This window comes from Anabrus simplex, chromosome 1, assembly GCF_040414725.1.
Source record: "Anabrus simplex isolate iqAnaSimp1 chromosome 1, ASM4041472v1, whole genome shotgun sequence".
Lineage (NCBI taxonomy): Eukaryota > Metazoa > Arthropoda > Insecta > Orthoptera > Tettigoniidae > Anabrus > Anabrus simplex.
This window is the reverse complement of record NC_090265.1, coordinates 1,339,488,092-1,339,505,537: the sequence shown is the minus strand read 5'-3', so window position 1 is coordinate 1,339,505,537 and position 17,446 is coordinate 1,339,488,092. Positions and strand designations below refer to the sequence as shown.

Here is a 17,446-nt window from a genome sequence, read left to right as displayed (position 1 = left end):
GAACTTTATCTACGGTATTAATTTTCAAGTTTCTCAGAAGATGTCACTACTGGGAAATGTTGTAGTTTCTGAACTGGGTCGTTTTCGACGCATTTTTGTTTCCCTATTGTAAGAAGTGTGAACTTTCTCTTCTAGAGGACACTACTGAAGATCAACAATAGTGCACCCTAGTGCGAAGTGAAAGAACTGTTTCTTTTGAGAAATTTTTATTTCAAAAGTTTGTTTCTTGTTAAATTTCTTTCTGTTATTGTTTAAGTTGGCTGTATACCCCTTCCTTTCCCCTTGTTTTGTATTTAGCCAATCCCGAATTTTTAAAATTAATTTCTAACCAATCAGGCGTATCTTCTCCAAAGGGGATATGTTGCTGTACCCTAGCCAATAAAGTGATTGTGGGCGGGTGTTTTCTTCCCTGAAACGCCTCGAACTTTCCGCGAGAGTATATAAACTGCTGATTTTGGGGTCTCTGGGCCACTTCTGTACCATCTTTCAGTGTGTAAAGTACATAGCAGGGGGCGGGAAGCGCCTCTTTCTTCGGGCAGCAGTTCAACAATAAGGTAATGGCCGTATAATAACTTCTTTTCTTGCTAGCTCAGCAGTTTAACTCTCGGGGCGGGTCCGAAGCGTTTCCACCATGTAACTTTCCCTAAAATGTAAAGACACTCTGTATTTATTCTATCTTTTAAACTACATATTGGGATAGAGAGTGCTTAACCCTCTCGAGCTCCCACTCATATTGTTCTGAGGTGAACTTATTTTTCTCAACTGATTCTTCCGTAACAGTAATGTAAATTGTTTCTTTCTTAAGTCACCTCTTTAGTATGGGATTAGCCCTTGTATTAACGGCCTAGTGCCAAGTAGGTTTTAAACAAAGTGTATTAGGAGCGCAAGTTCGCCTCCTCTCAAATTGTTATTTTAGAGGTCATGTAATTAATCTTTTTCTCACTTAATAGACCTCAGTAGGTTGGGTATTTTACCCCTGTGTCTATGTCCTGAGAGGACAACTTGAAGGTGGAGTTTGGTGTGGCCTTTGAGAGGCTTAAAGTTTGAGAGCGAGTGGCTCTTTCTTGAAAATTGAGTGTTGTATGCCTCGAGGAGGCTTTTCTGTGTAATTTGGAGCTAGTGCTCCTGAGCATGAATGGGGTTTTCTGCCCCTCTGTTAAAACTTATTTTGGAGTAAGGTTGGGCTGATTGCCCAAGAATTGTGAAGTCGGGGCGCGAAGCCCAAATCCGGTAAATATTGTAACTATACTTTGTTGCCTTACTACTCTGTACCTGCCATGCTTGTTATTTCTTAATTTTGAAAAGAAAATATAACCTGGTTAAATTTTACATTAACCTTAATTTCGTAGTTTGAGACCCGTTCACGCCCGCACCTTCTTTCACCTCTACCTACCGCAAAAACACGGTAACAATTATTATTATTATTATTATTATTATCATTATTAACCCAATTCATTAGATTTTATATGTTCTGTTTCTCATCATTTAGACTGTAATAATTAGGTATCACGTATATTATTGTATTTAATCATAGGTTAAGTGAAATTTGTTTGTAATTATTCTGTATTGTAGTAAGTGAGATTTGTTGGTTTCATATTGTCATGCTGTGGCTTGTAACTCTGGCTAGATGAGCTGGCATAGTATTTTGCAATCGAGGCTATGTTTAACTGAGAATGTTATGTGCAAGTAGATTTCCCGGTGACGCATTCAACATAGTCATCCTCAATCCGCTTGGGCACGCTTAGACAACACTTGACTGATGACATCAGTGCGTGGGCACGTGATTGCGACCAAGTGTCAGTATTCGCCAGCTACTGTATGTTGAAGTGGAAGGGATGAACAGTGAGTAGGGAGACGAGTCGTCATCGCGAGGTTATATAAGTCAATGCAACGGTGGTGAGAGGTATTCAGTTCATATTATTCAGATCATATCGTTCAGTTCATATCGTTCAGATCATATGTAACAGTCAGATGTATCAAATGGAAGAAGTGGTCTTCGAGTGATGGTCAGAGCTAAGAGTTGTGTTTGAAGAAGTAATAATCGAGGAAGTCTACAAGTGGTGGTTGTATCCGAGCAGAGACGGGTACTATGCTGATAAAGAAACATCATCTTCTTGTGAGGATGGACTTCACAAGATGTTTCAATAATATTTTCCAATTACTTGTAATATATTGAGTGGACGTAATTACATTGGAGCTCCCTACACGCATACATGGTATGTAGGCCAACTCCTTGTTATATAAGAAGATAACAGCAGACGGCTCCCGACTTCAGCTCATAGGTTTTCCCAAGAATTTCAAGTTCAACAGCGGTGAATGCAGACATCAGGTAATTAAAGCATCAGACATGTTATGCATTCAGAACATGAAGAAGAATGTAATCAGCGGCGATATCACATCTCACTTCAAGTTCATGCCAATAGCTTTTTTTTTTTTAGATTAAATTTTCCTTTTATTAGTACCGCAAATCTCACGATATATTTTTTTGTTAAATTAAAAGACGTCAATGATTGTTCATTGTGACGTAAATTATAGTCATAAACTCAGTTTTATTTTAATTAGAATAAGTGATTCCAGTCCATGTACAATCCTCAGTTGTGGAAATGCAACAGTAATTTAATATTGTCCTGATCCATATCCCTGTATATTGCCAGATATGTGAGTTTATCACCTCACGCCTTGAGATAATTGATATAAGAGGTATGCTCTACCAAATTTTGTTGTTTTTCTTAAAAAAAGCAACTGGTGCTCAAACAAATGTTATTTATATTGTGTGGAAGATATGAAGGTATAAGAGTAGTGGTTGGAGTAGTCACATTACCTTGCACTTACAAATTTAGCATCATCCCCCAAGACATCATCCACAAAAAATAAAGTATTATCTCATCCTCCTTTTTATAGCCTTTATTGTTATGAGCAACAGTGAGGTTAAAACCTATTTTAATTCATGAGGAGTGACTCGACTGTTACAAACAATGTACCTTGCAGGCTGAATAAGTCTGTTACCAGGCTCCTTAAGCAGTTCAAAAGCAGTCAGCAACACTTTGTCAGTAACCCTCTTATCTTTGCCCTGGAAACCTGAAACAAGGAAGCACATAAAGGTTTATCTTTGAAAAAAAGTAACAGGTTAAAAATAACAACGTAACATACATTTGAGGGAAAATAACTATTATATTTTAAGACCAGAAGAACTCTGGAACATTCAATGATCAATTTATTCTTAGAACAGGCAACTGGATACTTACTGGTGATGGATAGACTTCCCAAACCTTCATTGATACCATTATTGCTGCCAGCAGCTGACATGATGGACTTGGATCCTCTAGGTTTTTGTCCAGGTACCTTTACAGTTACGTACTGCAGAGAGATTTCCTTCCCATGGACATCATCCATATAGTCCTATGAAGAATTAAAGCTTATGTGAAATTCATATAAGGACTATTTACTTTAGCCACAAATTTAACACATATAGACACGAACATATTGCCAGTTACCAAAAGAACTGTCACTAATTAAGACCTTCAGCCAATTAGGGTGCACAAAATTTTATATCAACAATGACAATAAGGAACGAAACATAAGAGCATAAAAATGATATCATCAGTTTATAGTTCTGTTTTCTGTGTACTGTTGAAATCCTCTTCCACTCTACACTTTTTTCATGACATCATCCACTGTCCTTACCCTAGCTGCACTCTCAGTCTTGACCATATACATCCTGTGGCTTCCTTAATGCTCTTAACTATACCACCCATAATTCTCATAAACAGTAGTGGGAACAGTGCACTTCCCTACTGGACTTGACTCTTGGCCATAAACCACAATGGTGCCCTCTCCAACTCGCACACAGCTGATACAGTACTTGTACAACATATGGACTTTCCTTACCAATCCTTCCCACATCATCATCTTTCTCATGCACTGCCAGATCTTCTCTCTTGTGACACTGTCATACACCTTTCCAATATCCAGAAATATAATGAACAGGTTCTTGCCTTTCTCGTAATGGTTTGCCATCGGCATTCTAGCACAGAAGATAAGGTCTATAGTTGGCCTGTTACCTCTAAAGCCATACCGATCCTCTTCTGAGTGTGGCTCTATGATGGTTTGCAGCCTCCACTCTACAACTCTCTCAAGAATTTTCAGGCCATGTGACAGCAGAGTTATTGCTCTATAGTTGATTATTTTTGCCTATTCCTTTTCTTGAACAGAAAAATCATAATACCCTTGTCTTCAGGTACTTTGTTGTCCTTCCATACTACATTAAGCACTCTGTAGCCATTGCAGACCCTGTATCCTTGCTGCCTTGATCATACCTACATTCACTTCATCAACTGCAAATAATATTTTCCTTTAGGCATAGTTCTTAATACTGCTCTGGTTTATATCCAGGTGATGAGAGCTCCTCTGAGTAGGGTACTGAATTTGGTTCTATGCTTTTCTGTCCTTCAATTCAGCAGGTGGTCAAAATGGCTTTTCAGAACCTCTTGGATATCACTTTCCTTATTACAAGTAATGAAAATCATTGCGAATCCGTATTGAAAGTAATCTTATGGCAAATGTAAGAAATTTATTTCTCTTCCACCTATCTAATACAACTCAAATGTTAAAGTTAGAGTTAAATCCACATTAAAATATGAATTGGTACATTCCGACTAGAATCCCGCTTTCATCTAAAAGTGCATTGATGATCTCCACCAGTTGTATTTTGCCTTTGATCATTCTGTATAGTAACTCTGTATTGTCCCTGCTCAAGTCAAGTCAAGGGAACATTTTTATGTAGTAGTTCAAGGGAGAAAGGAAGAAGAAAAAGAGAATTATACATGCAGGTTAAACACTTGTTCAAATTATATAACACATAATGACAACATTATCAAGCCATTCCTTACCCCAGCATAACAATTGTTTTCCACTCATTGCAATGAAATAACAGGCTATTCATATGAAATACTATCAAAGAGTTTTGGAAGGTACACAGATTTCCTCCGACACTATGACCTTTACAGCACTCAGAAGATAAAAGTCACAATATAGTATATATAGAACACTTTGCACTTTCAAAACAAAGTCTTGGCAGTTGAATCTTGTGGGAGAAATAAAATTGTATTAGCATTTCAGTAAACTCTCTGAATGTGAGGTAAATACAATATGCTGCTTAAAGCAAGGGACGGTACTGACACCAAACGAGAGTTTTCATACAGATTCACTTCCTCTAAGAGTACAACATGCAATGATTGCCATACCATCTGTTATACCCAAATATCCAGATCATCCAAACTTCATCATGGTTCAATAGGTGTCAACTCTCACATTTCTTACACTCCACTGAATTTTATACATTATATACACAAAATAACATATTTGTCTGTACTTTGTGAAAAATTGGTATTTGTGTGTCAGTCATTTCCAGAACAAGAAGGAAATGCAATGCAGTGGCAGAACCCTTTGTAACAAGAAGAGGAGGAATAGTAAATTTTGTTATTCCATGCCTCATACAATTTTATCATAGCAGAAAGGTTACCAGGCCCCAATATTTAAGTGTGTTGTCTGTCCCAAATGGGCTGTGAGCAGATGTTTGCATAATGCACAATCTAGGGGAGTTTTCTCACCGAGTGGAACAGCCTATCTCTGACGAGAAAGAACTGGGGATGCAGGAAACTTCTATCAGATACTGTCAGTCGTAGCAGGTGGGATGATAGCTGGCAATGTGCATGCAAGCGTCAGTGAAGATATCCTACTTAGGGCTATCACTTGACTGAAAGGTTTTCTCCTCACAACCAACATGTATGTGCAACTTGGCAGTCAGGGCAAAGAAGAATTCAATGAAGTACTACTGAAATTTAGAAATGGAACATTACAGAGCTCTGGTGATAATATTACCATTCCTGCACCGTTGGCTAACATCATTCAGTCAGAGATCTTAACTGACAGTGACATGAATTTTGGGCATAGAGAGAAAATATATGTCAGTTAGCTCAGCCATGAACGACAATGATGCTGCTCATTTTCCAGTTGTCCCGTAATTCTATTTCTGTACTTGGCAACCTGGCAATTGCACAACCGTACTCGCCTAAGAGTCAAGGATGTTACACAAGAATATCAGTGAAACCAATATGAATGTACTGGAAGGGATGAGACTGTATTTATAACACATATTCCCCAAATTCCAAGCAATAATCCCTTTCAATTTAAGCGACTTCAGTTCCCTGTATGTGTCTGCTTTAATATATCCAAACACTCACTGCCACTGGAGTAGAGACTGAAAATTCAGGATGTTTCTCACAGCACCAACTGTACAGTACATTACTTTCTCTCCAGTCAGGTACTCTAATTCTCTTTTTATACATGTGCCAGGCAGTGAGACCCAAAACATTGTTTATACCAAGGCTCTCCATTAGGAAGATATTCTTTCCACAAAAAAAACAAATATTCTAAAGCTATTCAGACATCGCACACTATTGACAATGAGTCGAACCACCCATACACACCCAAAATAGCAGGACTAAATACAATGATACACAGAGCTATTTCCATACCAATGAGCACAACAGATTTCAATGAAGAGATACAAATCATTAAACAAATCGCAAAAGAAAACAACCACCCTCCGGGCAGAGTAGATAAACTATTAAATAAACATAAGAAAAATGCACAGGAAACCACCACACATGACAGGGAAAAATATGTGGTTCTCAACTGCATTAACAATAAAACATACAAAGTATGAAGATTCAATTTTCGGAGAAATAACTTCTCAGGAGTCCTGCTTCAGTGACAGCGCTTAAGACGATACAATAAACACCAGCAGAATCGTACATAAAGGATCACTTCACATGACTGAAAAGAAAATAGATTTACTTTTATGGAACGTAAAAGGACTAAGAAACACTGTCAGTAAAACACCTGAGGATTTATGCTTAAACAACAACATTATCACAGCAACAGAAACATTTTTATTGCGGCTGCTTGGGATACAAGGCTATTACCCAATACACTCCTACACCAAGCATAAGGGCTTAGGAAGACCAGAAGGAGGAGTCTCCATTATATTCAATGATGCAGCAGGAAAAGTTCAAGACATTGTCAAGGAAGAAAACATGAATAATCTTGAAGCTTACTGATTTAACAATAATTGGGACGTACTTCAAATACGGAACCTCCATCAAAGACACAGCAGAACAGATAATATGGGCCCTTTCACTAGCCAAAACTTTTTTTTTTTTTTTTTTTTTTTTTGCAAGTTGCTTTACGTCTCACCGTCACAGATAGGTCTTATGGTGACCATGGGACAGGAAAGGGCTAGGAGTGAAAATGGGAAACCATGGAAAACCATCTTCAGAGCTGTCAACAGTAGGGTTCAAACCCATTATCTCCCAAATACTGGATACTGGCCGCACTTAAGCGACTGTAGCTATCAAGCTCGATAAAACTGAAAATAATGTCATCATGGCAGGAGACTTTAACTGTAGATTAGATAAGCCAAACTCCAAAACAACAATGGTGTTGGATATCATGCTAGAGGAAGGTTACACTCTCACCAACAAGGCAGAAGAATTAACCTATATTGTTTACAACGGTACAAATACTATATATAGACTTAGTGTTTTACAAAAGCAATAAAATATATGCCATAAAACAACTTGATACAGAAGTCAGCAAACACCCCACTGACAAAACATGTACCAATACATACCAGCTTTGTCCTTACGGCAAGTAATGTCAATAAACGACCAGCTTCAGACTCTCACAAACTCTCAAGGTCAAATGTATCAAACTTAATCAACAACAAACAGGCCTTAGATGTCTCAAAAAGATACTTGACAGAAAATAACATTAATCTTGGTATGAGTACCATTCAAGATACTCTGAATGATGCAACGATGCCAGCCAGAAGGAGGAAGACTAAACCCTGGTTCGATACAGAATTCTACCAATTCTGGAGAGAAACACTAGATGCTTTGCATTTAGCTAATATCAACTCTGGTAAAATTCTCTTTAAAGAATAAGCGAGGAAGGGAAAGGAATACAAGAAACTTCTAAAGCATAAGAAGTCGCAGTTTATCGAAAAGGAAGCCTTATTAGAGGCAGAGGAAGCCCGCAAGGACCCCTTCATTACTCTTAAAAGAAGACCCATTACAACACCTTGTGAGGTCCCGACAGATAAGTGGGGATTATTTCATGTGGATCTTAAATTCCGGACAAACTGGTACCATGATACAAGACAATAATATGAGATAGAGAAAACCTCCTTATTCACAGCAAACGAAACAGAATCAGCAGTAAAGCTGCAGGCCCAGATATTATTTATATTGAGGTGCTAAAAGATTTGGCAAATGTACTAATCGAAATTTGGACAGAACTATTCAACAAACGTTTAACCACAAGTGAGATTCCAGAAGAATGGAAAAAGTCAGCAATAATAAAAGTACTCTATAAGAGAAAAGGTATCCAAAGGACCCAAATTTGTATCGTGTGATACCTTTGGAAAACAGCATTTTTAAAATGATGATGATGTTTGTTGTTTAAAGGGGCCTAACAGCTAGGTCATCGGCCCCTAATGGTATGAGGTGTAACGAAATGAAAATTAAAACTTCAAAATGTATCCACTGACTAGAATCTAAAATGAATGGTAATGAGAAAATAATCATGAAACAAAAACAATCAGTGGATTCAGTTCACAATATCTTAATTACTGGGATGATTCTTATTATCTAAAGGGGTCCAAAATCCAGGTCACTGGCCCCTCACAATGGTACTGATCACAGGTAACGTAGACTCATGGTGTTTCTCGCATGGTGGTACTAAGCACAGGTAACGTAAACCCACGGTGTGTCATATACAATGGCACCACTCGCAGGTAGCAAAAACCCATGACGTTTCGCACAGAAGGGCACTGCTCACAAGCAACGCAGACCAACAGTGCTCCTCACCTAGATGTACTAATCATGAGCGCTGGTATTCCCGTGGTGTTCCTCACTAATCACAGGTCACATATACTCATGAGATTGCTCACATAGCGGTACTAATCATAGGCAATGCAGACCCACGGTGCATCACACATTATGGTAATGCCCACAGGCAACACAATCCCTCCTCCCATATTAATACTACTCTCTGGCAACGCAAACCAATGGTTTTCCTCAAGTAGCGGTAATCACGGGTGTCAGCCAAACCCGTGGTGTTTCACACATGGTAGTACTAACCACAGATAACGTAGGCCCATGGTGTTGCACTTGAAGTGGTACTACTCATAGGTAACGCAGACCATACTGAAGATAGTGGAACGGACCAGTGTAATACACATGGACGACCTCTTTCACAAGCAACACTCAGACTCATAATGTTCCGCACAGAATAGCACTTCTCCTATATAACGTAGACCCTCACAAGGTGGTACTAGTCACAAGTAATGTCGACCCATGGTGTTCCGCACGTAATGGTACTAATCACAATTAATCTCATGGTTCTAATGTCATCATCCCTTGGTCGCCCCTTTTAGTCGTCTCTTATGACAGGGTGTAGTCTACGTTTGCATTCCCTTCCTACAGGGGGTAGAGAGGGAAGGAAAAAACGAAAGAGAAGGGATCCAACACCTCGTAAAATGAAGTACCAGACAAAGAAACACAAGGGACATGAAGGGCGTGAAAATAAAAGAATCCCTAGGCCTCAGATGCTCTAATACCGTCACGGTCGGAAAGGAACAAGAGTTGAACAAGGGAGGTTGGACAGGACAGATGAAAGTGAGGAGTCTGGCCCAAGTAAATGGACGCAATGCCAGGACTCAGCTAAGGGTCCCATGGTCACCAACCCACGCTCCCAAGTTGACAGCCCGTGGGGCCCCTTTTAATCACCTCTTAAGACAGGCAGGGGATACCATGGGTGCATTCTTCATCAGTGTCCCCCACCCACATGGGGTAATATTTTTAAAATCTACTCAAAATTACTCACTGATAGACTCACGAGGATAATAAAGCCACTAATTCCTGACCAACAGTTTGGCTTCAGAGAAGGGAGATCAACATTACAAGCTACAGGCCATCTTCTAAATGACATTGATCAAGCTCTAAGACATCAGAAAGGAAAGTTTCATACCATTTTTATTGACTAAACCAAAGCATTTGATCTAATCAATAGAATAAAAGTTTTAGAAAAAACTGCATGCCATGACAAAAGGAGGAAAAGAAATCACGTCAGTTGTTAAAAACATTTTGACTTTCAGCGATCTGGATATAAGGGATAGAGTAACTAGATCACGAGAGATTATCCAGACATATGGGGTTTTACAAGGAGACCCAATGAGTCCTTTATTGTTCAATATCGCAACTGCAGATATTACAAAAATTTTAGAGGCAACAAAATCAGTATCCTTATATATGTATGCAGATGATATGGTTCTGGGCTCATCAAACAGGTATGAACTGCAAGAAACATTAAATGATTTATATCTCTGGGCTGATGAAAATGACTTCACCATGAATTTCAACACAAAACATTACACATGATCTTCCAAAAAGGGGGAAAAGCCTCAACAGAAGACAAAGTGACCCTAGGAAAAAAGAGATTGAGACTGTAAATTCATATAAGTATCTTGGCATTACCCCACAGACTTCATGTCATTCATTCCAGCTCCACATCAAGGAGAGAGCTACAGCTGCTATCAGAAAGATATTGCTATTAAGAACATTACCCGATTGTCTTTACAAACAGCCTTAATGCTATTCCAAGCAAATTATCTCCCCAATACTAACGGTATAGAATTGATTTTGGAAAAACTATCTTTAACCGATTTAACTACACTAGAAAAAATAAAAGCTGCATACCTGAAAAGAATGTTGGGAGTCTCAAGAACAGCACCTTCTCATCTAGTTTATGAACTGGCAAGAGAACAATTCTATTTAAAAGATCTACGGCTGAAAATCTACCACTACTTGCTACTAATCTTGCAACTAAAGTGATCCAGAGAAGAAAACAAAAACGTGCAGAAATACCTCAATATTTCTACGCTACTGACGCAATGATTGACATGAGATGGATGAACAAAAAACAAGCATTAAGATCTGTTTTGACAAGACTTGCAATTCATGGCTTTCATCATAAATTGTGTACTAATAATAAATTTCATACGCCAAATATTGAGTGCATGTGTATATTATGTGGAAAATACTGTGACAAGTATCATATAACTGTTTGCAACGAGAGTCAGATCGACAGTCGATTACAGTAAAGACTGAATTCCATAATTTGTACTTGCATATTTTTTTTTTTTTTTTTGCTAGGGGCTTTACGTCGCACCGACACAGATAGGGCTTATGGCGACTATGGGATAGGTAAGGCCTAGGAGTTGGAAGGAAGCGGCCGTGGCCTTAATTAAGGTGCAGCCCCAGCATTTGCCTGGTGTGAAAATGGGAAACCACGGAAAACCATTTTCAGGGCTGCCGATAGTGGGATTCGAACCTACTATCTCCCGGATGCACTTGCATATTTGTGTGCAATTCCAAATATATAAAGTATCTAATATTTTCAAGAAACAAAGTCTAAAAGTAGCCGTTAGAAAGTACAACACACTGCAGAGATACATGCAAGTGCAATCTAAGCAAAAGAGGACCCTTTCTCTAAGTCAGGAGTCTATGAACTAAGTGCCAAAACCTAACTGCAATGCTACATGCATAGGATAAACAAAATGTAATTTCCACACAAGACAAAAAGAACACAAAATGCGATCAGATATAATCGGCATTCAGTCTTCAGAGAGCACATATATGATAGTTCATAAAATTTCACAGACATCAACACAGGTCTAAACATTTTACACATCGAAAATAAAAGTAAATCTTTGAACATTAAGGAAGCAATCAAAATTTATATCGCAAAAAAAAGCTACCGAAACCAACTTAAATGACCGTACATATTTAAAAAATTCCCCCTCTTCACTCTACTTACGTAACATCTGGTCAACGCTTATTCTTTAAATTAGCGCTTATTGGCCTGTAGAGTACGGTTTATCATAAAAATAATGTCCAATAGATACTCTCTATTTCAATTCCATACTTTATTTAAGCCAAAACCATTAACTTGCATTTATCCATATTACATAAAGTACATTATAACATGAAGAAGGTTAATAACCTTCTCTCCCCTCTCAATCAGATGAAGGAAGGTTCCACAACGCTCCCCTCACTCCGCCTCTACTTCCCCATCCCCTCTCTGTGGAACAGTATGCTATGCCCAAAACTTTCCACTAGCTTCTCTATGACCACAGTCCTGAAATAGTGTTTGGAGAAAACGGGCTAAACTTTGGCAGTCTAGGTAAGTACAGAAGGTTTTCATTATGTTAATACAGTCATGCTGAATACTTATAAGATCATTATTTTTTAATACTTGTTCACATTATCGCCTAACTCTCTATCATTGACAAGTTTATGCAATGTAAACAATACTCTACATACACTCATGTTCATAAAATCCAGAACACCTTGAAAGACTAGAGATAAGAAATTTATATTCATAGGACATGTTCATTAGTATGTTCTGAAGAAATGATAAACATGCTAGACTGCAATGGTATATGGAACGACGTCACTGGGGACAGGAATGGCAGCAGATAGTGTTTTCGGATGAATCCAGTTTCTGTTTGATGGAAAATGATGGACGCGTTTTGGTTCGCTGCAGACAGGGGGAGAGGCATCACATTGATTGCATTTGCACAAGACACAGCGCCAAATCAAGGCCTTATAGTGTAGGGTGCTATTGGGTACAACCACAAATCACAGTTGGTGCGTGTCCAGGGCACAGTGACCAGTTTGACTGATGTGAATGACATCCTGCGACCCCTTTCCGCACGACATTCCAGGTGCCATATTTCAGCAGGACAATGCGCGACCATATGTTGTTGCATGAACACGTGCCCTCTTGTTGTCACAGGATGTCAGACTGTTGCCCTGGCCTGCTCGATCACCAGACTTGTTGCCAATTGAAAATGTGTGGGATATGGTGAAACGACGGGTGCGTCGCTGTGACCCAATGCCAACCACCAAAGATGAACTGTGGAACTAGGTGAATGCAGCATGGATAGCTATACCCAGGATGCCATTCGTGCCTTAGACACATTGATGCCATCACGCATGGAACAAGTTATCAGTGCCCATGGAGGAACCAGTGTCTACTAGACAACAGGACACATGCTGAACCTAGGTGACTGAAGTGCTAATCGTTTCTGCAGAACATACCTATTAATGAACATGTCCTGTGAATATGAACTTTCTATCTCTAGTCTTTCAAGGTGTTTTGTTTTCTTATGAACATGAGTGTATATACACATGACTTGAGTGATTTAATAGAATCTGGGGATGTTTTTGTAGAATGAAACATGTCATTCTTTGTATAATTGTGTGTATTTTTTATGGGTATGTTTATAGTGTTATCATTTATTTGAACTTTTTGTGCATTTGACAGACTGGAAAGTTTTTATGTTACATTTCCATTCTGTTGCACATTACCTATGCAGCAATGCAAACTTCAAAATATAGCAAAATCCTTTTTTGCAATATAATATAATATAATATAATATAATATAATATAATATAATATAATATAATATAATATAATATAATATAATATAATATAATATAATATAATATAATATAATATAATATAATATGAAAACCCACAACCTGCTTTCCAGTCATTGACCGGCTCAGGGATGGAATGAATGAATTAGATATAGGCTATTAGTACGAAGGGGTCGCCACTCCCAAAGTGATTTAGTAATGACTGATAGATGCTATGAAATGAGAATGGAGAGTGTCGCTGGATTGAGAGATGACAGGGAAAACTGGAGTACCCAGAGAAAAACCTGTCCTGCCTCCGCTTTGTCCAGCACAAAATCTTACATGGAGTGACCAGGATTTGAACCACAGTATCCAGAGGTGAGAGGCCGATGCGCTGCTGTCTGAGCCACGGAAGCTCGCTTATAATATAATATAATATAATATAATATAATATAATATAATATAATATAATATAATATAATATAATATAATATAATATAATATAATATAATATAAAACATAAAATTCTAATCATGGTGCTTCATGAAATAAGGAATAGTGATCAAGACCCAATAGAATCACAGGGGTAATGATTGTATAAAGGAATGCCTGGAAAACGAGCAATGAAAAACTGTCTGCAGTTCGGTAATGAATTTCTAATAAATCTCAAAATCATGGAATTTAAATCTCAATCCCCCAAGACTTGCAACACTAACTCTGAAATCTGCAAATAAAATCTACACAATTATCAATGTACATGCTCCCACTAATAACAAAAACAACATCCTAAAGGATAAATAAGAAGCACACAAATTCTGGGATCTCCTGGATCAAACTTTAATCAACATACCTCTATCACACGTTAAAATTCACCTTGGCGATTTCAACGCACAACTGGGACAAGAAAGAAGGTACCGAGATATCATTTTAAATGGCCAGCACATAAGAGAACGAATAAAAACGACCAAAGATTGGCTGAATTATGCAGAAACCACAATCTCGAAATCAACATACGGTACTTTAAAAGGAAACCTCACAAATTAAAAACTTGGAAACATCCTGATTTCCAAAAAGGTGAATGGCAACTGGGCCACGTTTGCATTGATAAATTTCACCATCGTGAAATCTACAATGTCAAAATTCTAAGGAGGGAAGACTCAGGGTCAGATCACTATGTTGTTAAGATCAAAATAAAATTAACTCCAAGGGTTAAGACCTCCAAATAAAAATAGAAAAATTCGACCCTTCCACCTTAATAAATTAGGGAGCACTATAGGAAAACCGGAGAAGGATCTGTCAACACTAATACATCAGAAGATTTGATCACCAAACTAAAATCAATAGCAGAAGAGTTAGTTCCAACAACCCGAGGAAAAAACATGAATGGTGGAATGAAGAATGTAACCAGGCAATTGAGAGAAGACACCAAGCTTGGATAAATTATCAAGCCCAAAAGTCAGACAAATCAAATTTAGAACTTATAAAACAAAGAAAGTCAACCCACAAAAACACCAGACAAACCAAACGCAAACATCATAAAAAAAACTTATCAAAGATAGAAGAGAGTTTTAACAAAAAACAATCACGAGGTTATTATGAAACCTTTGGCAAATACCTTAAAAAGTATGAGCCCCCAATATTAATGTTGAGAAATAAATCAGGAAGGTTAGCCCATAGTAATCAAGAAAATGCAGAGATCCTCGCAGAGACAATCAACCAACTTTTAAATTGCGATGACCAACTGGAAACGTTGAAAGTAAATACTGACACACTTATTTTAAATACCCCAGATCTAGTTGATCCTCCAACTATCAATGAGGTAGAATTCACAATTAAGGAACTAAAAAATCTGGAAAAACACAGGAAACCAGCAATCATAAATCTACATCAGTATCTGGTCAAAATGTGGGTCACAGAGAAAATCCCAGAACATTGGACCTCAGGCGTAATCCATCCATTATTCAAAAAAGGACAGAAAACTAATCCAGACAATTACAGAAGAATAACCCTTTTGGACTGCACTTACAAAATTTTCTCCTGAAAAATTTACAATAGGATAAAAAACATTCTGGAACCACAACTTAAAGAACCAAGCTCGATAGCTGCAGTTGCTTAAGTGCGGCCAGTATCCAGTAATCGGGAGATAGTAGGTTCGAGCCCCACTGTCAGCAGCCCTGAAGATGGTTTTGCGTGGTTTCCCATTTTCACACCAGGCAAATGCCGGGCCTTAATTAAGGCCACGGCCGCTTCCTTCCACTTCCTAGGACTTCCCTATCCCATCGTCGCCATAAGACATATCTTTGTTGGTGCGACGTAAAGCAAATAGCAACTTAAAGAATACCAAGGAGGATTTCGCCAATATAGAAGTTGCCCAGAACAAATTCTCAGCTTAAAACTAATAATTTATTACAAATACAGAAATAAACAGCTGTTTATTTCTTTCATAGATCTGAAAAAGGCTTATGATAGTATACGCAGACCCACTCTTAAAAATCCTCAGATCATATGGCCTTCATCCTAAAATTAACAAAAATTATTGAACTAACTTTAACCAACACAATTTCAAAAGTAAAGTTGAGGGAGAAATGTCAAATGCTTTTACAATAAATACAGGCCTCAGACAAGGTGACTGATTGTCCCCACTGCTTTTCAATGTGGCTCTAGATTACACCATAAAAATTTGGCAAAAAACCCCTACCTAAAATTAAAATTGGAGCAAAACTCTCAATAAGGACAAACTGCCTAGGATTTGCAGATGATTTAGCTCTCTCAGCCCTTGACATGGAAGAAGTCCATGCTCAGATCACCAGTATCCAGAAAAATGCATTGAAAATATTATTACAAATAATCCTTTGAGAAAACTGAGATCATGCCAATAAAACCCCTTGACATAAACAAAGTCATCATAATTGATCAAAAAATTAACATTGTCCTACAATTTAAATACCTTGGAGAAATCATTATGCACAACGTAATCAAGAAAGCAACATGGATATATAGAACCAACAAAATGAAAAAAAGGACAATTTCTAACCTGGTCAACTTATAACAAAAAATGCTGGTCAATAGACACTAAGATCCAACACTACAAAACTGTAACTTTGCCTGAAGCCACTTATGCTTGCAAAACCTAGTTCCAAATTAAAAATGAAAGAACTGATCAGCTCCTCAAAACTAAAAGAAAAATTATCAGAACGTGTATAAATAAAAAGTACCAGGATGAAGGAGTGTGGAAAATCCTCCCCAATGAAACTGTCTATCGAGAGATTGACCCAGTTACCAGCATGAAGAAGAAGAAAAGAATCTCTCATCATATCATATCATATCATATCATATCATATCATATCATATCATATCATATCATATCATATCATATCATATCATATCATATCATATCATATCATATCATATCATATCATATCATATCATATCATATCATATCATATCATATCATATCATATCATATCATATCATATCATATCATATCATATCATATCATATCATATATATCATATATCATATCATATATCATCATATCATATCATATCATATCATATATCATCTTGGAAAGAAGACAGGAGGGCATTGGATCAACAAAATTAAAGAGGATCTCAAAACAGTTGGACATGAAATTACAGATGCAGAGAACAGGAATAAAATTACCAACCTTCTTAAGAATCACAAATTTTCAACTGAATCAATCTATCAATCAACCAATTTGCATTTAGGGCAGTCACCCAGGTGGCAGATTCCCTGTCTGTTGTTTTCCTAGCCTTTTCTTAAATGATTGCAAAGAAATTATGACATGAAATGACATGACATGATATGATATGATATGATATGATATATGATATGATATATGATATGATATGATATGATATGATATGATATGATATGAT

The 17,446-nt window shown here is 37.6% G+C and overlaps 1 protein-coding gene across 1 annotated transcript in view; it reads right to left on the bottom strand.

Moving 5' to 3' along the window:
- Positions 1 to 17,446, bottom strand: part of CenG1A (Centaurin-gamma-1A) — a 528,156-nt gene that overhangs the window by 72,876 nt on the left and 437,834 nt on the right. The window contains exons 8-9 of the mRNA XM_067137775.2: positions 3,246 to 3,399; positions 2,982 to 3,078 (exon numbers count right to left, since the gene is read on the bottom strand). Of these exons, the coding sequence (XP_066993876.2) occupies positions 2,982 to 3,078; positions 3,246 to 3,399 (251 nt within the window). The remainder of the gene's footprint in view (positions 1 to 2,981; positions 3,079 to 3,245; positions 3,400 to 17,446) is intronic.